Source organism: Lepidothrix coronata, unplaced genomic scaffold, assembly GCF_001604755.1.
Source record: "Lepidothrix coronata isolate B3197 unplaced genomic scaffold, Lepidothrix_coronata-1.0 Scaffold42, whole genome shotgun sequence".
Classification (NCBI taxonomy): Eukaryota; Metazoa; Chordata; class Aves; order Passeriformes; family Pipridae; genus Lepidothrix; species Lepidothrix coronata.
In genome coordinates this window covers 2,023,668-2,051,053 of record NW_016690222.1, presented here as the reverse complement: position 1 = coordinate 2,051,053, position 27,386 = coordinate 2,023,668, and the positions used below count along the sequence as shown (strand labels likewise).

Genomic DNA, 27,386 nt, shown 5'->3' with positions numbered 1-27,386 from the left:
ATGGTGTTTGTCCATGTGCCTGGTCCCATCTTGCCCTCCCCCCTCCATATTCCCACCTGCTCTAGTATCTGAGTTTGGTGTCTGCACTTCAGGGAGTTTTACAGCCATTTGAAGTGTATAAATCCTAACTTTGAATAGAAACCTCCTGGGATGACAGAGGAAAAATAAATGTTAAAGGTCAGACTTACCTGCAAGTATTTTAATTAATCATTCAATTGTTATATTTCTAACAACTACCTCTAATTTGTACCTGTTAGAACAACAACCTTGGTTGTAGGTAGTTTTGGAGCATATGTTGGTTAAATTATTTTTATAATTTATGTAAAACTCGGGATGGGTTAAAGAATTTGCCCCGATATCAGTGGACTGTGTCAATACTGTCTCACAGTGTTTTGGCACTGTTTAGTCAGTTCCAAAGGCTACAGCTAGAATAAAGACTTGCATAATATAGGTCATGTTTGCGTTCTCTGTTCAGATTCCTAGGATGTTCGTGGTACCCAGGATATTGCTGATAGAGCTGTATGTGGGAAATTTGTACCACAGGCTTGCCTTGTACGATCTAATTCAGTGTGCTTGTAGTTTAACTCCCATTTTCAGAACAGAACTAACCAGTGAGGAGGAATGTTGAATGTCTAGCGTTCCAAAATTACCAAAAATAAAGTGTTCAGCTCTGACAGTTTTTTTAACTGGGCATGCACATTGCTAAAAATAGGTCTAATGCTTTAGATGACATTATTGATCGATATTTCATTTGAATCTTAATACAAATATCAGCAGATGTCTTTGTTAACAAATCTGAATGTATTAGCTCAGTTGGTTAGAGCATGGGTGCTAATAATGACAAGGTTGTGGTTTCAGTCCCCATATGAGCCATTCACAAAGAGCTGGACTTCATGATCCTTGTGGGTCCCTTCGAACTCAGAATATTCTGTGATATTATAATTCTGTCTTTTTAAAAACATTTTGGATGGTACTGTACAAATGTGTTTTTTTTTCCTTTAGGGTATTTTGGGGTTTAGTGTGAATATATGTGTAATGAAAGATACATTCCTCTTCTGGAACCTTATGAATTGCTAAAGCTGTTGTGTGTGGCGTATAGAGATTCTTGTCCCTGATTTTATTAACAGCATTAAAACAGTTGCAAGGAAAAGAGAAATGATAATTAAAAAAAAAAGACTTAGCAAAAAGCAAGTTCTGAAATTGAGTACTGTCGAGGGTCTAACTTAACTTGCCCAAGGGACCTTTTTTCCTTGAAAGCCCAAACCCCTGTGATTTAAATATGAACCCATCGCGTCTGTCCTGAAGAAATGTTAGGACAGACATAAAAATCTGTTAAGGTCAAGCAGAATGCTGCTGGTGATTCCCCCTGCCCCAGCGTGTTAACAGCTAGTATATGAGGTATATGATGAAGCAAACATGCAAGTCCCACAGATGCTGTATTTCCTCCTGGCTTATAAAATGCACTTCATGCAGATTTTCTGTACCTTATCTGTATTTTCTTCTTGCAGAAATGGAAAGTGGGGGAGAGAGGGCATAAGGACACTAAAAAATATTACTGGTGAGCCAAGGATCATGATTAAACAGGGATATGTCAGATAAGGTGATGTGAAGTGAAAAAAGATACGCCGCCTTTTCCCCCTAGTGTATCTTTAACATTATGACCAATGAATTTTTCAAGTGAAACACCACAGTCTTCTTTGCATATCATTTGAACTGAGAGCTTGCTTTGAAAAAGATAAGCAGACTGTGTTGCCCAGAAGAAATAATGATGCTAATTTATCTTCGCCTGTCCTCATAGACATAGCAGTATGCAGCAGTGTTGAAAAGGAAATAGGGAAATAACTGAGCTATAGTTTACCACCTATTCAGTGCCGTAGTATTGTTGATGGCATAGAGAACTCTGAGAAGTATGGCTGGTCTGGAAGTCTGTCTCAAAAGTATTTGGGAAACTTTCCTACGATGTAAGAATAGCTGCCAAACTGCCGGAAGAGACCTCCTTGGCAAAATACTCCTCAGCTCGAATAAAGCTATGGTGAATGCTTTCTGCTCCATCACTCTCAGAAGTGTATAATCAAGGATGAGAAAGTCCAAGTTACATATGTTTACCAACAGCTTCTAACTATCAATATTTACATTCTGGGCATGGGAATCTTGAAGGTCTTTGCCAGATTTTTTGAGGGAAAGGAATGATGTTTTCTTTTAATATTGAGTAAGAGAGTAGTTTAGCAGAACTACAAGCGTTTACAAGAGTGAAATCTAATCTCTTGCAGTAAATAATTGATTAATAGTTGAGGTAGTCCCATTCAGAGTCTCTTAAAAAGCTCTTTTTTGTATTTTACATCTGGTTACCTGTCATCTTGCCTGGGATTTTGTTGCTATAGATAAATTAGGAATTAAAAAAACCCTTCCAAATATAGATTGTAAGTGTATATCCTTTAGCTTCAAAAATTCTGACATGTGTTAGCCTTTATAGTATATTTTACAATATATTGATGCCTGAGATTGTTTTTTTGTTTAATATGTGTATATCCAGGAATTTGTAGTATATTGTTTCTAAGGTTTTTTGTTGATAAATTATGAATGGAAGGTTTTTGTCCCTGGATAGAGACATTCACGTGTAAAGACTGTTTGACTGGAGCATGGTATGTTAGGAATACTTACTGATCTACAAGTGAATTGCAGTGGAACATTTTTCTTTGTCAGGGAGATAAAAGCATTCTAGAGCCTGGAGAATCCAACTAGTGTCACAGCTCAAACATCCAAGCTGCAGCTGTTCCAGCTGTGTAGCAGCTGGGGACTGATGGAAGGCAGGGTGACAGACCCCTGAGGAGCAGCACTGCCACCTGGATAAGTAGGTTAAGATCAATGACAGTAAAATATTTCAGTGGTGCTATTATGTTTTACCAAAATTCGTATTAAATTAATAAATTACAGGTGGCTTATATGATACAGATGGGCAGTCTAAAGAATAATTCAAGTCTTCATATCTAATGTGTATGTTTCCAGGTGGTGGAAAAGTTGTTTATTTTTTGTGGCAATTATAAATTACTTTTCCGTTTGAGGAAGAGTTTTAAGTATCTGATCTTGTTCATTAGTATAGTGTTTTTCCATAGCTGCCAAGTTCTCTACCCTTCTGTTTGGAGTGTGTGTAAAATTATTTAATGCCTTACCTGCATACTAGAAAATGTAATATGTGACTGGAAGAATTCTCTACTTGAAGTAAATGTGTAGAAAAGCATATGGACTTGGACAAAATGTGGTAGCTGGAAGAGTTCTCTCCGAGGGTGGCAGGAAAGGTGCAAAGCTGCTGTTGAGTGTTGCTGTTTAACCAACAGTAGTGTGTGTGGGGCAGGCAGGAAGGCAGGTCTGCGTGAGAGGTTGCGGAGGTGCTTGGAAGGTAAGTGCTCTTTGGGGCTCTTGTGTTGCTGAGGCTGCCTGATCATTCTTCCCATGAGCCTGTTGGGACAGGCCTGCTGCAGTTGGCAGGGGAAGGTAGATTATTTTTTGGCCTTTGTGTTCGCAGTTGACGCTATCGTTTTACTTTACCACAATTTCCTCTTCCCACTTAGTGCTCCTGCTCTGAGCCTTAAAGGACAGCCCTGGAAAAGCTTATAAAGGACTGATCCCTTAACCTAAGCCAGGCTTGGCTGCATGTGGTGCCAGATAGTAAAACTGTCTGCTGCCTTTCCTAGGGCTGGGCTCATTTCAGTTCATGAGAATTCAACTGAAGTGCAGGGATGTGACAGGCTTGAAAAAATGTCATCCAAAATGCATGACATTTGGAAGCTAGACTGTCTGTGAAACTCACTAATATCACCTAAATAAGTGTATCTATTTGTTATGCATTTAGAAAAGAAATGTATCTGTTATGTTTTCCAAAGTGGTTACTTTAAAAGAAAATTGAGCATTATACGGGGAAAGTATCTACGTTCATACAGATACGTTGAAAGCCTTCCCTTTCAGCATTAGTACTAATGAGAATTGAAGTACCTTCTGAGACTTAGCTGAGTGAGACTGTGAGGCTCAAGAAGCTCTGTTAGGATAAAGCATCCCTACTATCACACAAATAAGTGGAGTGTTTGGTTTCTGAATTAAGTGAACTGCAGTCGTGTTCCTTTTGGATCCAGCAGCAGTATGGCAGGGCAGTGTGGGCACTGACTGTCTCTCCTGGATGCTAGCTTGTGGATCTCTGCTCTGTCATAAACGTTGTTGCTTGATCCTTCTTTTATTTTAAGATAGTACCTTTCTTCTCTACTGTAATTTGTTACAGGCTTCTCAGAGTTGACTGTACACAGAATCTAACAGTCTATCTGTCACCTTTGAAAACTGATGTGGTCTTCTGAAGTCCTTCATCAACATAGCACAGTGAAGGCATTTACATTTGGAGTCTGCATGCGTGTCTGTCTGCCACTTTGATAACATGTGTATCTAGTTGTGTGTATATTTTGTATATAAATAAGAAGTTAAACTGTATGATACTCTTCAGGGTGTGTACTGTGTGTGTATGAGAATCTGAGACATTTCAGTGCCTAAAAATAATTTCAGAAGCATCAGTTAAACAAAAGGATTCTCTGGGGATCTTAGAATATCTGAGGTTGAAGTACAGCTTGGACATTGATAATGAAAAGAATTCCTTAGTGTTTTTTCTGAGCCCCCCATTTAATGACGTGAAACAAGCTCTTACTAATAGCAGTTTATTGTATTCTTCCTTTTTCTTTTAAATTTTTTTATTTTTTTGTGAAACTGTCAGTTTTGTCCAATGTAGGGAAGACAATTGTGGTTTTAACTGGGCATTTGTAGGGTCAGTGCTGTGTATTTAGTTTCAAATTTAGGAAGTGTTTCCCCAGAGACTTCACAAAGGTGGCACTTGTTACTAGTGTTTTGAGTCTTGAGACTATTAATCCTACTCTGATAAAGGATTATCTGTTAAGCAAGTTACTTAAAATGATAGTTCTCACTGCCATTTGGTCTCCTTTAGGTCTATTTATTGCTTGCCCAAGTAGAGTTGAGCTACTCTGAAGAGTATGGGGCCATGTGTTTAAAAATCAGTAACCCCTGGTGTCTGTGCACAGTTGGCTTTGTTAGGATTTACTACTTGCATCTCTTCGGTGTTTGTATTCAGTGAGCAGTTGCAAGTGCTTATGTTTAAAGAATTATGTTTCAAGATACCATTTAAGGAGTTTTTTTCTTAATCTGCATGTTACATTGTACATGATAAATAGAAGGAAAGCACTGGAGATTTAAGAGGATGAGAAGTTTGAGGCAATCACTTGAGCTTCAACTTAGTAATGCAAATCTGGCTTTTAAGTGACCTTATTGATGTTTGCTCAAAGTAGCTTCCTTTCGGTACAAATGACTGAGCTTTGTTGCAGCTATTGTACAGGTAATGTACTGTCCCTTTAGAGATTGCCTTTGTATCCCTGATGCAACCTCTCTTCCCTTTAACAGAGAGTGCCTGCAGAAATGCCTGGAGCTAAGATAGATCGAGTCGTGTGCCTTACTCGATCATTTGTCAGCAAAGAAGCGAGAGGGTAGGGCAGGCAAAAACATGTGCCCCTTGCTCTGTCCCAGCTCTTGGAAATTTGAGGTATTGACTATTGGTGAATGATGTTCAAGTGGAGACCTTGATGCCAGAGAATGTAGGACACGACAGAGTGTCTGAAAGGGTCCTGACCACTTCTGTGACTTCACCTTGAGGAGATGTGGCAAGTGACTGTTTCAAGTTTAGGATGCGAGGGGGTGGCAGGATTTTAAGCAATACCAGTAGAGTGGTGCAAATAGTGCTAAGCACCCAGGTCTTATGGAGATAGTATTGTATAATAAACAGTGCCATCTTCTGGGAGGAGTCGGAACGATGACCTTGTGGTCAGCGTTAAAGGTGTTAAGTGGTTTGGTTGGATTTTTGTTTGGGTTGGATTTTTTCTTCCTAATAAGTGCTTTAAAAATCAAAGTACCAAAAGTCAAAAGTTAGTGTTAATGTCTGGTAATGCAAGTCCACATCTTACATCTCTGATTTGTTACTGATGCAGTCTTTAAGGAAAAGTTTTAAGCAATGTTTTGGGGTCGGTTTAAAAGAAGAGAGGTTTATCAACAGCTGAGCAGTAGTCCAGAGAAGTAAATCTCAAAAATAAAAATCAAGGACTTTGTTTGCTTTGTTTGATGAAGTCCATTATTGTTTTCATAAACATACTTTGTAAAACCTGGGTAATCTTTTTTTATAGAAAGCAATAGTGACCTACAGGAAAACGTTAAAGATCCAAAGTAAGACTAATTACTTGGACTTATAGCTCCTTCTTTTGGATAAAAATGTTTTCTGTCTGACAAAATTATTATCCTATAAATAGTTATATAGGGAAATATTCACTGTGGTGCAAAATCTGGGATTAGAGTTGCTAAAATTGTCCTAGCAAGTGGAATGTAAGATTCAGCATTTACTGAGACTTATTAATGGTGTAGATCAATCACCTGAAGTCTTATTTGGAGGAAGTGAGCAATTTTAGTAACATTAATGGAACTGTATGGGAGATGCAGCTGACATTGTGAGGAAGTTTTCTTGTTGCACACTTTCAAATAAACAAATACATGAACACAAACAAAAAGCCAATAACAGTGTAACTGTTATGGGGGGAGAGGAAAAGATGAATCAATGGTAAAAAAAAATCTTTATTGCTAAAATAATTAGATAAGATATATCCAGAATGACAAGAATTTGTGAGCTCTGGATAGGGAGATAGATTTGGAATTGTTTTTATTGTGTCATGATTGCCTAGGTAATTTATCAGCAAAGATGCAATGAAATAATGATTTCTTTTAAAAATAGGAGATACAATTTTGCATTTAAAATGTAATTCTGTTCTGAGTATCTCATGTTAAGCTTTCTAGAGTTGGTATATTTTGTATTGCAAAGGGTCTCATTTTAATGGCTACGGAGTCTGAGGTTTCTGGATACTACAGTACTTAACTGTACAATTAATTTGTAGCTAAAATGGTACTTGAATGTGCATTTGCTTTTTCAGTACTAGTGTCAGCTTGGTCTGTCATATAGTATTTAATATATAAAGAAAATGTCTAATTTTCAGTACATTCTGAATGTTTAACAACTACATAAATTATTACTGTTTGATAATCTAGGTGTTTATGCAAGCCCTCAGTATTACAGTTAGGACTTTCAGTTTCTGACGTCTGAAAGAAATTTAGTGTTGACCCATCTTACCATATTGATTTTATGTTGTTGATAAAAATCAGCTGTTAAAATTTCCATTTCAAGGTATGGTGGCCCTTGAACACACCTCACAATAAGTACTGTATTTTCTTAGCTAAAATTTTAAAACTATTTTTGCCTTGTAATTTAGTAAATTCCTTATCCTTAGTATGCATGACAGTACGTTGCTGCAAACTAGCCTGAAAATATATTTCTCTATACATTTGGAACAGTGCTATGAGTTACTTATGCTAACTCATAACTACTTTGAGATGGCGTTTCACTGGTGCAGTGCTTTAGTAGACAGTTATTGGTGGTGATTGCTATTCTTTGTGGCTTTTAATTCTGTTCTTTTGTTATCACTCATGCCCTTGGAAATATGAGTTCAAACCTCTGTAAGAGCTGTAGTTTAAGAGAGGTGAACAACTCTCTCTGAAACTAGACTTCAGATTTTCAGTGGATGGCTCAGTATGTTATTATACAGGTTCCCATTAACTTGGAAAATACTGTTCCAAATACCTGCAAAATATTGTGTGAATAGATAAGTAAAAATGTAAGAAACTCAGTTTAGCAAAGGAAGAATGCAATGCAGCTGACAGTGAAGCTGCCCTTTTTTGCATCTGAGAATTTCAGCAGTGACATTCTATACAAGAAGCAAGGGGTAACCTAACATTAAAGTAGACATTGACCATCTCTCTGGGGTTTCCTATATTATAACTGTGTTTTCTGCATGTTAGAGTGTAGACTAAACAAATGGTAGTATTTCTGGAAAGACAGGTCAAAAAATACCTGGTCTTAAAACTGAAATTATACTATTAGAAAAGTTTTGTTATTAACTGAAAAAGTGAGCCCTTTTTTACTGAACACTACTTAATATTTATACAACCTGCATGATACCAGTGGAGTGGATAACTTCAGGGAAGTAATTTATTTTGAAGCAAAACCACGAATAATGTATGCCATGTAAATAATGGTTATATCCTCATCGGAATACATCTACATGTGCCAGAATTAGGAATTCAGCCTTACGACATTTGTCAATATCCTGTCTGGAAAGCTACTCAAAGTTTGTTGTTTATTTTTGTTTGCCCCACCCCCCTAGTAGTCAATTATAGTGGAGCAAGTTGTAATAAAATCTCTGATGCCTGTTCTTCCTCTGGGCCAATAATACAATTTTTAAAAAGATACCTTTAGGAGTACATGAACACATATTTGAGGAGAAACTTCCTTAAACAATTTATATCAAACACAACTTATATTTAACCCTATTTTTATAATTTATGTTATGAAGCTTTCTTTTCCAAAACTCTTTTAAAGATGTTTGTCAACTTGACTTAATGTTGACAACAGGCAACTTGCCCTTAATTTTAAGGAAAAGTTAGCAAAGCTTACTGTTTTTGTGACTAATGGTAAGCAGGTATTTTGCTTGAAGACATTTTATTCTAGGTCCCTTGGATCTTGTGCACTAGCAAATCTATAATCCTGACTTTCTTCCTATCTTCTCATGTGCAGGCAGAAGGAGAAGACAGCCTTAAAAAGATGCAGCTGATGGAGCTTGCAATTCTGAATGGCACCTACAGAGATGCCAACATCAAATCACGTAAGCATGTCATAAGCTCAAGGGTCAATGCTATAGTAATGTTTGCAGGTTTTGATTCTTAAAGCTACTTTTTGGAAAACGTGCAGTGGCAACTGTGTTGGAGAATGGAAGGCAGTAAAGACCCAACAAAACAGTAGGTAGCTGTTGGAAAAGATCTTTATAAGTTGGGAGATCTTTTTGTTTGTCGCCCTCCCCCCCCCCTTTTTTTAGGCAATATGTCTGGGTTGAAACATTTACAAATATATAGTATAAAAAACCTCAACCCTTAAGCTAGATTCTCCTACTGTACAATATTTTTTTCCTTAGTGCATCCTTAAGGGCAATAGACTCCTTTTCAATTTTATTTTTAGAGATTTAATTTTGAGATGTTACAGATGTTGAGGATACTGTGAATACATTTTTCTGTATTATATTCCTTCCTTTCATCTTGCTTGCATGCGTACCCCCAATGTTATGTTTTACCAACAATTCATCAACTGATTTCACAGCTGAGTTCACAGGGATCAGTGATGTAACAAGCCATTTATATGATTACTTCCATTACATTTGTGTGAAAATGCTTTTGCAAACGCATGTATGCACAAGTTTACACTTGAAAATTAATTACACGCACCTACTAATGAAAGCATATACCTATTATGTGTGATATAAACTATTTTCTCTAGTTGAAAATCTGATTTCTCCTTCTGAAAATGTAGTTCCTTCTCTAAATTAAATTTTTGCCGTAGCTGTGATACAGATGTCAAATGTAAGCACAGTTAAACCAGTCTTTTCACTAAGGGCCTACAGATATTTGCAAATTTCTTTTCTCCACACAGTCACCATTTCAGTGTTGAATATGTTTAAAGATTGGAATGCAGTTAGGTCAATTTGAGAGTGCTTACACCAGTGTAATTATTCTGATTTGAAAAGAGACATAAGCAAGGGCTTTTACCATTTTTACCACTACAATGGTAATGGTAAATCTTTCAGGCCTAATGAACACTATAATATTTAAAGCTAGATCAGTTTTAAATATATGTTAGTCTCTAAATTGTTGCAAATGTTTGAGTAAAATAGTTTTCAGAATAGCTTAAATTGATGCAAACTGTTGCACAGAAACCTCTATATTAATTTGAACAACTTCTTTGTCTGATCTGTTCCCATTTGGGAAGATAGAATTATTATTTATTTTTTGACTAGAGATTTCCACACTAATACTCATTTTTTCGTAGTAAGACAGTTTCACTCTTTGTATTTTGATTTTACTGAAAAGTTGAACGTGTAGAAGCCACACTGGTTTGTTTCTGTTTGAGAAAGGAAAACGTTTGAGGGGTTTTTTTAATTATCTGAGCACTTTTTTTAAAAAATAAAAATAATAATAAATCTGAAAAACTTTTGCCACATTTCCCTTTTCAGGCCACTTGTAAGTTAATTAAACCAATGTAGATCAACAGTAGTGCACAGAAATCCATAAATTATAACCCTTTAAGATTGACTGTTACCAGCAGATGTGTTAGTGTATAAGTTGTTGTTCATCTGGTGTGCCAACAGGCTTCAAATAACACTTAAATGTGCTAGCACCACTGAAAAAACCAAACAAAACCACCACAAACAAACAAAACCCACCAAAACAAAAAAAAATCTATTTTCTTTAAACAAGGCTGTAGTAAACTTCTAATACAAAAGAAGTATCTTATTCGATGAAATTTGATATGGAAGTCACATCTGAGTCTATTTTATTCATGCTAGAGTAGGATAGGATTGATTCATGTTTCTGGGTCATCTTTAACTTCACTGATCCTGCAAATTGGAATTGTATATAGGTTTTAATACAATTTTAAGTCATATAAAAACTGTAGACTCATGCAGCAGCTCTGCATAACTGAGTGTCTGTGGACTCTGTAGATGCACTAAATTTTGTACTCTTTGTATTTGTGACAGTATTTCCCTTGTATTTCCTGCATGCATCTCAGTCTCATGCAGTCTTGATAGCATAAATGAAGAAATGTGGTCTAAATGGAGCTTTCGTGCTGTGTAACCTGTTTGAGAAATCTACCTCACTGTTTTACAATGGCTTTTTTATTTTGCATGTTCATACTTAATCACACTGGAAAATGGAAAGCTGTTTGCATTTGAATGGTGTGCTTTGGCACTGTGTGATCAGCGCATGTACTAATGATTTCCTTTTATTTTTCTTCTTTCCTACTTTTTCCCCTTTTTCCCATTCTTTCCACGTTTTATACTGCTATCTCCATACTTTCCTCTGAATTTCTTTGCTTACTGTAGCAGCCCTTGCCTTTTCTCTTGCAGCAACAGCCCAGGCTCCAAGGATTATTACTGGGCCTGCGCCTGTTCTCCCACCAGCTGCCCTGCGTACTCCTACGCCAGCTGGCCCTACCATAATGCCTTTGATCAGACAAATACAAACCGCTGTCATGCCAAACGGAACTCCTCATCCCACTGCTGCAATAGTTCCACCTGGACCCGAAGCCGGTTTAATTTACACACCATACGAATACCCCTACACGCTGGCACCAGCTACATCAATCCTTGAGTATCCTATTGAACCTAGTGGTGTATTAGGTAAGATCTTTGTACATGGATGACTGGAGAATGTATTGCTTATGCTTCTATGGTATTTGCGAAGTAGAGGTCATGGAGCTCAAAGAAACAAATTTGAAGCAACAAACTTAAATCAGGTATATCAAAACTGCCTAGAAGAGCTGCTCAAATGGTGCAACTCTTGTACATTTTAAACATGTTTTGCGTCTTGAATGTGTATGTTTATTTATAAGATTACTGAAAACAAAATCTTGATGTTTGTATAACATTAGATGGTGGATACACAGGCATAAAAAGCTACATAGAAGTTGACATCTATTACCTGTCATTTGGGCTGTCATAAATACCAGATTTATTTGTATTCTCTTTAACATAAATTAATGTCCAGCAATCTTTGGAAGAGAGAACTTCTTATTTTGCTATATTGTTTTAGTAGCAAAACTGGAGAGAGTGGAAAGGTCTTTTCTCAGTTGGAGTTTTTGCTGCTTTATTTAGTACACAACTGATAAATCTCTCGTCAATGTCAGAAAGCTGTAAATCATTTTGTAAGCAGAAAATAATTTCAGTGAATGAATATAAAGCAAACCAAATTCTCACCGAAGTATGATAAAATTAGCAACTCTGCTGATGGCTTCTTTTATATACATTGCATTGAAATGCCCATCATTCCTAATATATCAGACCACTGACTTGCTGTGGGAAGGCAAGAATGATAAAGCAGCTGTGACAATTCAGTTAACTGGTCAATATGGAAAAAGCAGTTCCCATAGTTTCTTCCTTCCCTACCCTCTACAGAATCTAAATAATTTTTTCTCTTCAGTTTGTTCTGAATTGCATATGACCTTGGTGCTGCATAATGTTTTTATAGGACTTTGATCTTAGTTTGTTCAGTGGCAGTTATTGATTTACACAAATTCTAAACATCTCTAATGAACACTGGACAATAAGGTTCAAAGTCAATATTTTGTTGAAAGTATTGCGAAAAATCAGTGTTTCACATGACAGATACTTGGTGAGTTATCTATATGTGTGCATGTTTCCACGTTACATATATATATTATATATATATAATGTATCCTGACTTGCAGGATTAGTGAATCAATAATAAAAATTCTGGTAGGACAAAAGTATACAGTAGGTCTGTCTTTGAGGAGTTCATGGTGGTTGAGTTACCCCATACCCAAACTTCAGTGAGCCATTATCATTTATTTCCCACAAACATGTAAATATTCTCCCTAGCTCTTCTACCCCAATCTGTTAGTCCGCTTGTGATACATCCTGGGGTAAAGTCACGGTTACAGAGTTCAGCAGAGTAGCTGTCAGCTGTTGGTTAGGGGCAAACCCCTCTCCTGAGTTCAGTTAATAGCAAGTAAAGAAATACATCATTCCAGAGTAGTAGTTTAATACGATGCAGGAACTTCAGTTTCTCACAGGATTTTCTATGAAGAGAGAGGAGGGGAAAATTACTCCTAAAATGGTATCTGGAACCATTGCATACTCTTGGCCTTAGCTGTGTGAGGTGGATTGCCCAAAATAGATCTCATTAAAAAATGTTACTTAAAAAAGGAAAAGGGAGGAGGGGGAACCCCCACACTCCCGCTCAAGTTGCATATAATCAATAACTCTTAATACATCTGCTCTATTATCTGAGCAATTGTATAGAGTTAATTGAATTAAATTAGTTTTAATTGAGTTTTATTTTGTTACACACTTATTCTCATTTATTTTGTCCATTTTTGTGGTGGACCTTTAAGATGTCTTAAAATAATTCTGTTAAAAATGGCAGAGAAATGCATCCCTATCAGTATTTTGGGGGATATTGGTGTTGGGATCAAATTTTAGTTGGTGACTAACTTTTAATTCCCTTCCTTTTATCTTCAGGTATGGCTTTCCCAACGAAAGGCTAAGAATTCAAGAACGGTCTTAACTGATCCTTCATCAGATCTGAATTTTAACAAATGCTTAGTTTCAGCAGCCTTGAAAAAAGCTTGGCCTAGCAGTCAGTGACTTACTTGCACTTTTTTGCACATAGATTTAAAATAAAATAGTGCTATTAATTTGGATTAGGTCCTATTATTACAGAGTAGCTGTAATTTATGAGTGTATAGTAGTATACTGACTGCTAAGTGTTCTATATAGTGTTTGCTTTACTAATCACCTAATTCATTGCAGTTCATACTTATTGACTTAAAGTTTAAAATCACAATCTGTAGGCTTGAAGAATTGCTTTAAAACTTTTTTTTTTGTGGTAGAACTGGAAGTGATCTTAAGGTTAGCAAATAATTGTCAGTATTAAAAGATGGCATTATTTAAAATAGTCCTGCTGCAAGAAAGGCACTTCAGTGAATATGTGACTAGTAAAGCTTAAATGTGCTTGGGTCTAATAGATTTCATGAAATACTGTAATTTTGGGATTGTAAATGAATGGATTAAACAGGTTAAGGCCAGGATGTTTAAAATAAATGCAATATTAATCTGCACAGATAAACTTCTTTTTAAGATTAAGATTTGAAACTACTGTGCCTTAACTTGTTGCTTTTCTTAAAATGAACTTTTGTAGTTAATGATCATTTAAATCCATTTTGATAAACCTGCTGTTAATGTTTTCTGTGAATGTTTTCTAACTTTGTCTTGGTAATTGCAATTTAACTAGGTGCGGTGGCTACTAAAGTTCGAAGGCACGATATGCGTGTCCATCCTTACCAAAGGATTGTGACCGCAGACCGAGGTTAGTTTAGTTCTGCAGTTCTTGTTTGTAAGAAGTGCTTTGAGTGTACATGAGATTTGCAACACCACAGCTGGTTAACCAAATACCCTATTTTGACCCATTCATTATTTTTCTCCAGAATCTGAACAGTTAATATTTTAAGCTTTGGGAATGCTTGTGGTTTTAAAAAAAAAAATTCGTAAATTTGGCTTTCCCAGCTCAATTAAATAAATATACTTTGATATATTTAATAGAAATGCTATAGCTGATACAGTTTTAAAAAATGAAAGATCCATCTGCATCAGGAAATGCTATGAAATCAGTGCTGCAATAATTAATTTGGTTGTGTTCCCTTCCTCCCCCCATCCCCCAGTTCATTCTTTTAATTGGTGTGGAAATATCAGATTGGTGTTGCAAAATAAAATGAATGGATGGTTGCTTAATGAGAAAGAAGTAAAGGAATAAATGCCTCCTGTCTGTGTCTGGAGAAATCTGAAGATTTAGATTCCTTTTTTTTCCAATAAACTTTTGAGCCACTGTACTGTATATTATGAGGAGGATGCATGTTCTCAGATACCTAACTGAATTCAGAAAGGTAAGGGCTGTGAAGATAACTTCAAAAGTTGTTTGAGTTTGAATTAGTAAGGGTAGGAGGAGGGAGGGTGTTTTGGTGTTTTGGGTTTTTTTTGGTTTGTTTCTTTGTTTGTTTTTTTTTTTTCCAAAAATCTATTTCTTGGTATTTTCCTTTTGCTGCTAAAATGTGTAACCTGAAGGAGAAGCAACTTTTGAAGTCCTGTTCGTGAGATGACATCCAATATTTGGGCATCTCTCTTTAACCTTTGAATGGAAAGTAAATCTTCATTTTTCTCCTGCTCCTCAAGTGTCATGCCTTTGGACCCCTGAATGAAGTATTTAAGCTTATTGAGAAAACTGATATTTTCGGTTTATTGACATTGACTAGGACGTAGTGTAGGGGATGAATTCTTACCCCATCCCTGCTGTGGGTTTCAGCAAGTCATTTAATCTCTCTGTGTATGTTTTCCCATCAGTAAAATAAGGATAATAATACTTCCCTACCTCACAGGGGTGTTGTGGGGGTTCTTGTTTTGTACAGGGCTTTGAGGATGCAAAGCATTACGTGCCAAGTATTATTATTCTGGTCTCATCCAAATCAGTGTTGTGCAGGTTTCCATGATACTGTAATATTCAAAAGTCAAATTCCAATGACAGATCTGACATCTCCTAACACTGACTACACTTCTCTCAACCTTCCATAAATTGACTACAGGACAGAATACAGATTTTGGTCAATTCAGTAAAAGGGGCCCTCCTGGATATTTGCTATATTTATGTAACACTTTCATCTTTCATATGATCCTAGTCTTTACAGAAAGTGTAAAGCTGATAAAAGACACTACTTTAGTTTTCGATAAGATTGTTTTATATCACTGCACACTATTTGCAGCCCATTGTTCTCATTTCTTGAGAACTCTTCAGTCGGGCAACAGGGTATAATCAGTAGAAAATCATAGCCCATGTTTACAAAAAAAATAAAAGATTATAAAAAAGGAAATAGGTTTTAATATTTTCTAATCTTTTTTTCTATCACATTCAAGAGAAATAGGTAGTAAGGTTGTCTTTCAAAGTTAGACCTGATGTTGCAAAAATCAGTTTTTCATGATCTGTAGTGGTAGTTTCAGGTGACAGGTGAGGCTACCTTTTTGTTTAATTAGATATTTGCCTGAGATGGCTAGTAAATATACTGATAAAGCAGGGGTGGGGGAAAGTTGGGGGTTGGTGCTGTCAGGGAGAAAATACCAATTTGTAGTTTTAAGTTCATCGTTGTAATGTTTACTGAACATAAATTTTAAATACTTTTTGAAGTGCCTAGGTGTTACATCTGGGTCACTTAGAAGTAACTGAAATTACTTTATTGGTATCATTTCACCTTCTTTTAAAATACAGCCATTTTCTGATAGAACAGCATTCGTCTCTAGCAAAGTGGAAACCCACTGTGTTAAGTAGATAAATAAATATCTCACCTCCTGTGGAATAAGTCATGCATACATCTCTCTTACGAAAACCATACCGATATTTCAGGAGAGCCTTATTTTGAAGTCTTACCTAAGTAATGTCAGTGTATATTGAGAAACACAAAGTTAATTTTACAACTGAACTTCATTGTATTTTGAATTTCAAATCCAAGGTTACCACAGCACAGATTTAAAAGTTTCACAAAATGTTTTGGAGAGAACGTTGTTCAGCAATAAAAATGTCTTTTAATGTTCTAAAATTATATTGTAGAATTAAAATGCTATCAGTATTTACCATATTCACCTATTTGATTGTTCTGTCACCAAGATAATTCTATAGCTATGGCCATGAAAAACAATGTCAGCAAACCGAAATACTTTTTTTTTTCAATGAGAAAATTTTTTATATAGTTAAATGTCACTAAATCTATCTTTGCATTCATTGGGTCTAAAGTTGGGTTTTTTTTAATTCTAAATTGACTTTCAGATGACTTTGTTGTACTACTGCATTCACTTTTTAAGTAGTTTTTTATTCTTTTGGTTTTTTGTTGGTTTTGTTTTGGTTTTTTTTTTTCCAGAGATAAGCACTGCATTTAAAGCAAGAATCCCCAAATGTGTAAATGTTTTACAACTAAGCATTTAGAATTGGTGAAGGGTTGGAAAATATAGCTCATTTTAACTCAGAATAAACTCCCAGTTTATAAATAATACAAAATTGAATTTGATGCCTATAACAGAGAGACTGACTGATTTAATTGTAATAAACTGTAAATGGTGTTGCACAGTTGACAAACCTGTGTGTACTGTAGAAGGCCAGAGACTTGGCAGAGGATGTATCACAGGTGTACTGGTATTTTTTAAAAATAGCTTGCTTTGATTTTAAACTCCACAAGAAATATTAATGCTGAGAATTTTCTTGAATTTATCCAAACCAATTGTCACGTAATTTATGTGTAAATTTTAATACTATTTAATCAAAATTGTAATCAGTATCAATATGCTTTAAGAGTCTGTTTCTAGTATACCTGTGAAGTGGTAAGATTGTGCCACATGAAATATTTTTTTTTTCTTTTTGAAACAGCTGTTTTAATTTAAACAAATCCCACTAAACATGATTCTAAAAAAAAAAAAAATCAGGGAGTGTTTGGTCTCATTTATGTTACAGTAGTAATTTTTGGTAGTGTTATGAACTGTATCCTAAATGATAGGCCATTTTTATTATGTGAAAGTAAATGACCCCACAAGAAAGATTGTTAAGTCAATGGTATCTGTGAATATTACACCTACTGGACTTCATTTTATGTAAGGGCACAAATCTGACTTTGCACTGAATACCTTTCTCACTTTCATCTCCTCTGCCTTAGTCAAAATGGCAACAGTACAAAAACTTTTATCAACCTCAGAATTTATTAGCTATAATTAAGCTGTTGAATGAGTCTTAAAAAAAAAAAATCATACTACTGTTAAGTGGACCAAGTTTGGTGAAGGAGAATGCGAGAGAATGATTAAAGAAGGAATAGCTCAAGAACATTGGGAATGATAACTTTCCACTTGAGAACTTTTTTATGTTTTACTGTAATTTGTTTGTGTTTGGGTTTTTTTTTTTTGTTTTGTTTTGTTGGGGTTTTGATTTTTTTGGGGGGGTTTTTTTGCAAAAGAAAATAGTATTTACAGGTGGCTTCTTTTAAAATATAAAAATATAAAGCAGGAATGTATATGAAATGTCAGATTTTATTGTATTTGCAGAGTATTAGCTTTGAAAATGAATAAAGAGAGCTGTTTGTAGTTTTAAAATGCCTTATTAGTATCAATTAGATATTTTCTCTATTTTTTCATGTACTTAGAGCTTTTTAAGTATAGACTTTAAAATGGCAGGACTTTTACAGTGTTTACATGGAAGTGCATTTTATAAGTGTCCTATATGTGTAAAATAGTATTTTGAACAGGAAAATGCTGGCTATAGTAGCAGGCTGAGCATTTTCCTAGTTCCCACGGTGATGCCTACGTTGCTAGACTACAGTTTAGTACTGCTTTGTATCATGAGGCCAAGAAATTCCATGTTGTTTGTAAATAGAATAAATGAAAGGCAATAAAAAATTTATTGAACAAAAACCCTTTGTTTGGCCCGTAGTTTGTTGAACCAAATTGTTTCTCTTAAGTCCAGAATTCCTTAGATGACTCCATTCTTTTAACAACCAGTTATTAATAATCACATCCATCATTAATAGTTGCTTTAATGCTTGCACCTGGGGAAGTACTAATGCTTAATAGCAGTCAGATACTGATGCTGTGCACTGACTGTTGTTCCAGAAATCTTCTACCCAGTTCAAGAACTGTTCATTGTTTTTTGTTTTCCAATTTCCTTCATCGACTGCTACTAACCATTAGTCGTTAGTCATATTTTATCTCTATTTTTCCTGTTAACCGGTTTTGTGGGAGTGGGCTTCTCCTTCACGTGTCCAAATCATGATGGAGGGCTGTCATGATTTTATTGCATTCTGTAGATGGTGTCGATCAGTATGTCAGAATTAAACATGCTTGTTTTTTTTATTAGTTGTGATTAGTTTTCATGTTGTCATTAAGCCGTCACTAGCTGGAACTAATCTCTTCTCTATCTTTTCTTTCTTTTTTTTGTTTTGTTTTTTTTTTGTTTCTAACCACCCAGCCGCCACCGGCAACTAACCTATGACCTTCTGACCTCTGAACTCTTCACCCAATGATGACCTGACCATGCCTGCCTGCTGATCAGTTAACTGGTAAACGCCTTTGCTTGCCTGTCTTCAGTGCAGCGAGCTGGGGCACTTGTCCGTTCGTCTTACCATCTAACAAAACAGACAAAGAAATTGTTGTCCTCCAACTCCGCTTTTTGTTGTTCTCCTGTTTGGGTGAAAGTGGTTCTAGAACCTGCACTGAATAGTAGTAAAGCAATAAGGTCCAACTCATCCCTCCGCACTGATCATCCTCTAGTGTCCTGCCCCAAGCGAACGGTAAGGAGGCCTCACACAAGATGGAGACAGATGTCCCTTAACTACCCGATGACAGAGGCAGTTACTGTGAGAGACTTCTAGGAATATTTTTCTTCTCAGAAAAAAAAAAAAAAATAAAGTCAAAGCTCTCTCTGAATGTACTGTGTGATGATGCATCATGCATGAACCTTTGGTCAGGGATGTCATTGGGGAAGGGATTCTAAAAAGTATTCAAAATTTGATACGCCGTTTAGTCACTACCAGTGCCCTCAAAGGGCAGATGTTGCAGCCTTTTTTCTATTGCCTGCCAAATTGGACGTTTTAAAGGAAAGTGTGCCATTGAAATGCAGATTATGATGACTTTTCAGAACTACATTAATGCAGAGGACAAAACAGCAACACTATTAAAGTGAAATACAAGTTTAAATTGTTTTAACCATATTTTAATCTCCTTGGAAGATTACATGAGAACAAGGTACATGCATTATGTGTCACATTACTGGGCAAACTGTTCAAATATTTTTTTTAAACTTCCCTGTATAGAAAAAATTTCATTAAGGATGTAAAAGCCATGCTTGCCTATTTGCTGTATACATGTAATGAAATTGTAGATAAAGTGTAGTGCATTGAAACAAAATGAACAAAAAAGTAGATACTTTTACTATACAAGGGTGCTGGTGCAGAAAAAAAAATATATTTTTGGAAATGTAGCATTTTATACTTTCAAGTGTTATAAAAAAAAGAAAAAAAGAACAAAGAAACCCTTTATTTCATTAAATGATTTTTTCTGGTGGTTGTCAAGAAACAAAAGACCAAAAGAGCCTTTTAGTCTTTCTTTTTTATTTTTTAAGTATTGGAATAAGTCTAAAGAAAAGGAAGTGCCTTATTTTCTTCATGGTCATTTAGTCAAATGTCTTGTATAATCAGCTTCTCCCTCAGACAAGTTACTGCATGCCACTCAGACGCCCAGTATGTGAAAGAAGCTGTGAGGGAAGACAAATGATGAGTTGACCATATTAATTACCTGATTTTTGCCATACTAGTGTGATGTGACTTTGCCAAAATCTCATTATGCGAAATATTTGCTAAGTTTTTGTCAAACCGGCCCATTATTATTTCAACCACTCTACTTTTTAAATCATAGCAAATGCCATACTTGTGCAACGTAGACCAAAGGGTTCTATGATACAGACTGTCTCATGCTAAAGGAGATTATTAGCTGACAAATGTTTGTAGAGCTGGAAGTCTGTCGTTTTTGTTCAGGGATGGAGAGCAGTTTTCTTGATTTTGGTTGAAATAAATATACATCAACTATAGTAGGCTTCGGCATCACCAAGAAAACTGATGTTCTGTGAATAATGAAACTGAAAGTGCTTGGCTGGTTTTCAGTTAGTTACTGAACATGTCCCCAGTTTTCACAAACAGCTCCTGCAGTAGCAAACAGCATGGAAGTTATTTATTTTTCAGCTTGTCTTTGACTATTGTTAGATCTTCCCTGTTGGCTTTTCTTCAAAAGATAAGCAGGAGAGGGACATCAGCTAGTTGTTTGAAGTCCAGCTAAACTTTATTTTTAACCTTTGTTTTCCACATGAGGTTCAAATAGCTGGGCAATTGCAAGAGCTGAAGCTGTTGAACGCACAGTATTTAATTCTGAAAACATTAAGTATTACTTTGTGGGGCTCAGTACTAAACTTGGCAAATATCAGGTGATAATTTTAGTCCCCTCTTGTCAACTTATTCTCCTCCTGCAAATCTTCACAGCTTCCAAATGAAAGGTCAATAGTAAGCTAAGAGGGCTTACATTTTTAAGCACCTGCATGGTGACCTCATCTAACATCTTGTCTCACCTGGAAATAATTATCAGTTTATTTACTATGCAATAGACATTCATCCTTTCGTATTCAGCTAGATTTTTCTTTATTGTGCCACCGGCTTTGTCTTCCTGTTACACATACAGTTGTGTTGATTTTATTTACAGTATATGCTGTGCCATTTTGATTTTATTTTGGTTGGTTGGTTGAATAAACTTGCGACACTCGAACATTTGAAGAGAGATTTGCTAAAACTATACCAGTATTTGATCCAGTTTCATCTCAACTGTGATAAAACCTGGACATTTTAGACATTTATCAAAGGTCTTTTCTGGGGGGTAGGGGAAGTGTATGGAATAGATGTGTGACATGTGAAAGTAATGTTTGCTCTGAACAAACTTCTGAAAACTTAGTTGACAAAATTTTGGATCAACTTAAAAAAAAGCATGACTTTTGAAATCTCTGAATGCCTTGGTTCTCAGTATTATCATTCTTTAATGACTTTTTCTTTATTAAAATAAGTAGTTTTAAGACTTCTTTCTGACAGTATTATGTAATTTTTTTAGAGTGGGTAGATGGGAGTGTCGCTTGTATGTAACCGTACAGATGACATGTATTTGTCTATTCTTTATTATCTTAGTAGTTTCATGCTATGTATGTACCATAACCAACCTATTGCCTATGAGAAACATGTAAGATAATGTATTTACAGCCATTGTTACAAGTTTATAATGTATTTTTCTATCTTGTTTTATATGTATGTTATATAACATTCAAAAGAATTTTTTTCCTGATTGAGAAAAAAGGATACAAAATGCAAAACCCACAATTTTGATAACTGAAAAATTGCCAATTGTTTTGCAGTACTTTATTATATTGGGAGTGTTGTCTTTCTTGGGCTTTTAGTTAGCTACTGGATGAATACATTAGACATATTTGGGTTTTAGTTGGGTTTTTACATAGCTTGCATTTTAATTCTTTGGTTCTTTGCTGTTTCTATTAACCCATAGCATTATTTTAATAAATGTTATAATACCAACCTACTAACTCTGGACTATGTCTGTTTATTAACCATTACATGTTTAATTACGATAAACAAATAAAGACGGAAGAATGTAAAGTCTTGAGTTACTGGACTAACCCTGAAGAACGTGACCACAGATAACACAACGTGACTTGTTTTTATGTTGTTTGTCAGCTGACATTCTGCACACTACTATTAAGTTGGCTTTGGTCATTCTGGCCTCTTACCTTGGGGAATAGGTGCCAGTAGAAATGGGAACAAAGTAGCATTTTTTGAGACATTCTTGTAGAGTCTTGCCACTTGCCTTTCAGCATCTGCATTACTAATTCCACACTTTCTTTTTCTTTCTCTAAAATAATTACTGTCAGCTCACAGCAAAAGAGCAAAGATGCCAGTACATTGGTAAATCATGACTGTGTACAGAAACCAGTTTGATTCTTTGTTGAACCATTCAGAGGTTGCAGTTAATCTCACAGTAATTCGTGATTTGTTGGTTTTGGCACCTGATTCATGTTGCATCATGCGACGTTTCAAAATACTTCTGGATAGAATTGTTGTACATTGAAATACAAAATCTAGGAGTTTTCCTTGTGAAAAGTGCCTTATTGTCTTCATGCCACACTATTTTCAAGTATCTTTTTTTTTTTTTTTGTATTTCTGCTATAGTCTGTCAGTATTGCCTAGCTCAGGGGAGTACAATATGTAAGCCAAAGGTCAAACTGGATCTTTTCCTAATGACTGCAGAAAGTACAAAAATACACCTTTCATTAAATTACCAAGCAACAGCCATTTCAAATTCCAGGGCTGCCTTTATGTGATCTTCATCCCTGTGGATGACTTGAGCAAAACAAGTGCAGGGAATTTAAATGGCGAAAATGCTGTTTTGAATGTACATCTATGCAAATATTTTTACAGAAACATTTCCCTTTCTTAGAACTTAAGCTTTCTGAAGCTCCTTTACATTTCCCAGGTAGTTCTCCTAGATTTGTAATCTTAAATTGACAGTAATTACACCTAATGTTGAGGGAGATCCTCAATGTAGATAACTTTTCTGATGTCGACAATTTTTGTGAAATCCCATTTTTTTCCTATAGATGGTAAAAATTCACATGAGGAGACTGAATCTGTTCAAATGCCTCCTTTAATTTATGATGTTTGAAACTATTTATCTTGAAATCCATACAATATAAAACTTGAGTGCTAAAGGGTTCTCACAGTATTGGTAGTAATTAAAATAGAAAGCATCTTTATTTTATAGTGAAGAATAGTCTAGCTTTGATAATGTTTGTTAGTTTTCTAATGGCATGTAGTTCTTTGTTTTACAAAAATTTTAGGTACAGATAAAATATCAATGCATTTTGAATAGTTTCACTTGTACAGATTATACCAAACCTTTTGACTGGATAATGGCACAAAGTGTCATTATAGAGCCAATAATTTATATTCCTAAAGAATTTTATCAGAGGCACACATTTAAGCTTGGTGAAGTACTCTCTCCATTTTAGGTGAAACTATTCAGATGGAACAAAAGTTTAATATTTTATATTGAAGAATATTTCTATTCCCAGGACTACTGCTGTCCTGTAGTATTTTTATTATTTTGTATTTTTATCAATAGATATTAACTACTGTCATACTTTGTTCACAGTGCATTTTCATCTCATTCTTCAGTATATACAATAGTGAAAGTTGCTGTAAGTTTTGTAGTACTTTAAAGTTAAAGGACAGCAAAAAAAAGGGAAAAACGCTAAAATCAAAATACTATACATTGTTGTCCACCAAAGGCATTTCTCAATTTACCTAAGTGCCTGTCTGAAAATTTAACTATTTTATACTTCGTCTGCTTATAGGAAAGAAACAAAGTGGTTTTAGAACTGAATTTAAGGATGACTTCAATATTACTAAATTAGGTCAATATTACTAAAGTTAGGTTCATATTATTCTGAGGTTAAATTGTCTTAACATTCAAGAAAATCATACATTCAAGACAACAAATTTGGTTTCTTTGAGAGTATTTTTGTGCATGTCATCAATTCATAATATATTTCATAAAGAGTTTTCAAGGATTTTTATTAAAGGTATTTTTAATGAGCATATGTTCAGTGTATACTGACAATATTGATCCTTTATTTGAACATATCTTTTAAAAGTATGTCAAAAATCTACATGTTAGGAATCGTTTATTGCCAGACTGTACTCTAGGAGGGGGACCACTAAAAGGTTTTCTGCCCTGAAAATGCAGGGAAAAATTGAAGTGTGTTGCCATCCATTAAGAAATTACTTTAACTTGGGGGAAACATGCTTATGAGTATATAAAACTGAATTCTTTGTGTCTGGGTAAAAAAATGTTATCATAAGTACCGTATTGTACAGAATGGAATCTGAGTAACACATTCCTAGGGCTGGAAGTATATAATTGTTACTGGAATTTCTGGTTTGTTTTAATGTATTTGATATATTTTTCTAAAACACTTTTAACGGAATACTGTCCAAATAACACATGAACCATAACATTAACACGTGATACTCAATGTTGAATCAAACTGGTTAACGAAAGTACAGTGCTCTTCCTTCTCTGTGCCTGTGCACTAATTGCAGGTGGTATGGTTCTGCATAGGGGCTAGGGGTCAGGCACAGCGGGTTGTAGTGCTAATTTCTTAGTGCCTGCAGTTCAGGTGTCCGTCTTCAACAGCAGAATAACTGGGGGGAATCTGCCTCCCAAGGCAAAGATTAACTGAGATTTGAAACTCTTAGAAGAATTAGCAGCAACAATAAAATAACATATATACATATATGCTTTGACTTGTATTATGGCAGTTTGTGTGAAACATTTAAGGTTTTGTTTGTGCAAAATAATGTATTCCGAGGGGAAAAGCAAACATGGACATTGCCAAAAGACATGTAAATAAAACACCATTTATGACTGTACATTATGTGCAATAAAGTAATTGGAAAAAGTGCATGTACTTTATCCTCAAAAGTAGACTGACAGCTCTCAAAGCTGTAGCTATAGTTTTATTTTCTGAAAAGTTAAATTTTATTCTGTATCAAAACAGCAGAATAAAGAATGTACATTTTCCCACTTAAATTTTCATTAATGCTTTTAGCAGTGTTATGAAGGATGTTAATTGTTCAAGAGGCTTAAATTTTCATGGTCGTCTGATTATCGGTGTATTTTGCTAAACAGTTTCTTATCGCATATGCTGTTGTTTGTAACTGTAAATGGAGCAAGTATGCATTATATACCATAAACACGCAATACACTTTTTGCATTTAGATTTGTGGATGCACCAGTTCTATAAATTTCTTAAAAGATGACCAAGTGATTTTGATGTTATTGTACTTTTGTAAGCATAACTGTTACAATTGTTCAGAGCAAATAAGGAAAAGGAGTACTACTGTAACTTTAACATACTGTTTTGCGGGGGAGTTTCTGATTACTATAGAAAATTAAGACTGCCACCCTACCTTAGTATGAACCTAGCGAGACACACACATTGGAGAAGAGCTAGATTATGGTTTTTTACATTTTCATTAATATTTATGTGATGATATCTGGTGTTAGTTGAGGACAATTTCTCTATCAAGGTATTTGCTAAAAATTCCTTCTGCTTTGCACTGCTTAAATAAAAAAGGATTTGCTTCAGAAGTAAGCGTGCAATAGATAAGGTTAAGTATGGCATCTTTAGAAGTCTGGTAGAGTAGGGGAGAGGAGGCTAAATGTCAGTGTTAAGGTACACTTCTTCTTCTTTAGTCTCCCAGCAAGGAAGAAAAATTTGGCATAATTAGCCTTTGAAGATACCTTCCATGATGAGTCTCAACAAAGTGGTGGCATATAGTCGTATCTGAACTAGCTTTAATCTTGGTAGTTCATAGACTGTAGAGATACTGCTTGGCACATGCCACTCGAGCAAGTAAAGCAGCCCCATGTCATCTTTGCTGTTACTCTGAATGCCAGTGCAAGCATGCCCGTACCCTTTAGTCCTGGCATGATGTGTTGGGCACAGCTTCACCTTCTGTGCTATCTTTGGCTGCACTGTGCAAACCCCCTCCTTCATCCATCTGGATCCCTAGAAAACAGAATTGTGTTGACTTTCCTTATCTCTAGCACCAAGTCAGTAATACGCGGTTTTGGTCACGTTCATGCTAGGAATTGCATTTATTAGTCTACAAATTAAAGTTAAATGTGGAATTTAATTACTGGAAAATTTCTATCAACAGACTTCACTGCTGTTCTACCAACACTGTCTTTGTGTGCGTTTTGGTATGTTTATGGAGGATGGCCTGGTGTTACTACACGGCTCCTTGTTTGGTTTTGCTACAGTTACAGTAGTTCCCTTGAGGCAATACAAACTTAAACGGTTTTTTGTGTCAAAATAATGAGAGGCATTCATACCAAAGAGTAAAAAAATGCAGTGTTTGAAGTTACTGTCTTTCTTGTTGATGTTCAGGTCTACCAACAAAAGTAGTAAGAGTCTATCCAATTGCTTTCTCAGTGCCCCTATGAAGTTCTTGAACAGTTAAAAATAGACAACTGCCAGCCAGTTCCTATTGAGTTGAACTCTTCTAAAAATTAACAACAAAAAATAATCAGCAACTCCCTGAAAAAAAAAGTTTTGAGTTTTTTTTGGTTTGTTTGTTTTTGTGGGTTTTTTTCACAAAATAGTGTAGCATATATTTGCCTTTTTAATTTCTGTCACAGTAGTTTGAAAGTGTTTTCATCTTCAGCAATAAAAAAAGGTTACTACTTTGAATAGTAAACTGGATAAACACAGACGTGAGGTTCAGGGAAAAATCATCAAATAATGGCACACCTCTACATATTTCAGCAGCTCATCAGTAAATGAAAGTGTTTTCTCTAAAGTTCATGTATTTGTAAGCCTCTTATACAGGCAAGATGCTAAGCAGAGAAATTCTTTTTGTTTGTGGGACGTTTTCAGAATGAATTCTATGGATTTTCAGTTCACTGAGGGATGGCCTTTATTAAGCAGGTGATAGTTCCACTGCCTGAAGATAGGAAGATACCAGGTCTTCACAGGTTTGTTTCATTGAGCAAACAAGTGTTTGGTGTTAATCCTAGTTTACTTTCATCGTCATATGAAAATGAAACCCCATCTTTTTAATATCATGACAGATGTATTAGTCTGTACCTTCTACAGAAGTGTTTTAAAGGGATTTCTTTTAATTGAAGTTATTTCAGTAAAAAGGCAGGTTGAGCAAGAGCATTACGGGAAGCATGTTAATATACGATAAAGATACTGGGATTACTCTTTTGGAGTCTTACTGTGTTAGGTGCATTAGAAACGCATAATGAAATAATAGTGTAATATTTATCTTGTTAGTTGTCTACACCTTTCCAATTGTGATTTCCAGACATGGTGGTTTTCATGGGACTAAGACCTCATAAAGTTCAGAGGTGGTGAAATGGCAAGATACTGCAAATCACTCCTATGTGTGTGCCTTTTCACAGAGCACAGCCTTTTTCAAAGAAAAGTTTTAA

General features: G+C 35.4%; 1 protein-coding gene across 11 annotated transcripts in view; it reads left to right on the top strand.

Annotated features, from left to right (window-relative positions):
• The window catches only part of QKI (QKI, KH domain containing RNA binding), a 156,654-nt gene extending 131,492 nt beyond the window's left edge, over positions 1-25,162 (top strand). For 2 of the 11 annotated variants that reach the window (XR_001874555.1, XR_001874556.1), the window contains 4 exons: positions 8,714-8,801; positions 11,070-11,366; positions 13,227-14,073; positions 18,751-18,987. Coding sequence is in view for 8 of the 11 variants with exons in the window: in XM_017813675.1 (XP_017669164.1) it covers positions 8,714-8,801; positions 11,070-11,366; positions 13,999-14,073; positions 18,751-18,767 (477 nt within the window). In the remaining 3 variants the exon portion in view is untranslated. Of the gene's footprint in view, positions 1-8,713; positions 8,802-11,069; positions 11,367-13,226; positions 18,198-18,750 lie in introns of those variants that run through there. The other 9 variants (XM_017813675.1, XM_017813683.1, XM_017813678.1 and 6 more) reach the window with 7 other exon arrangements.
• Positions 25,163-27,386: the final 2,224 nt, after the last annotated feature.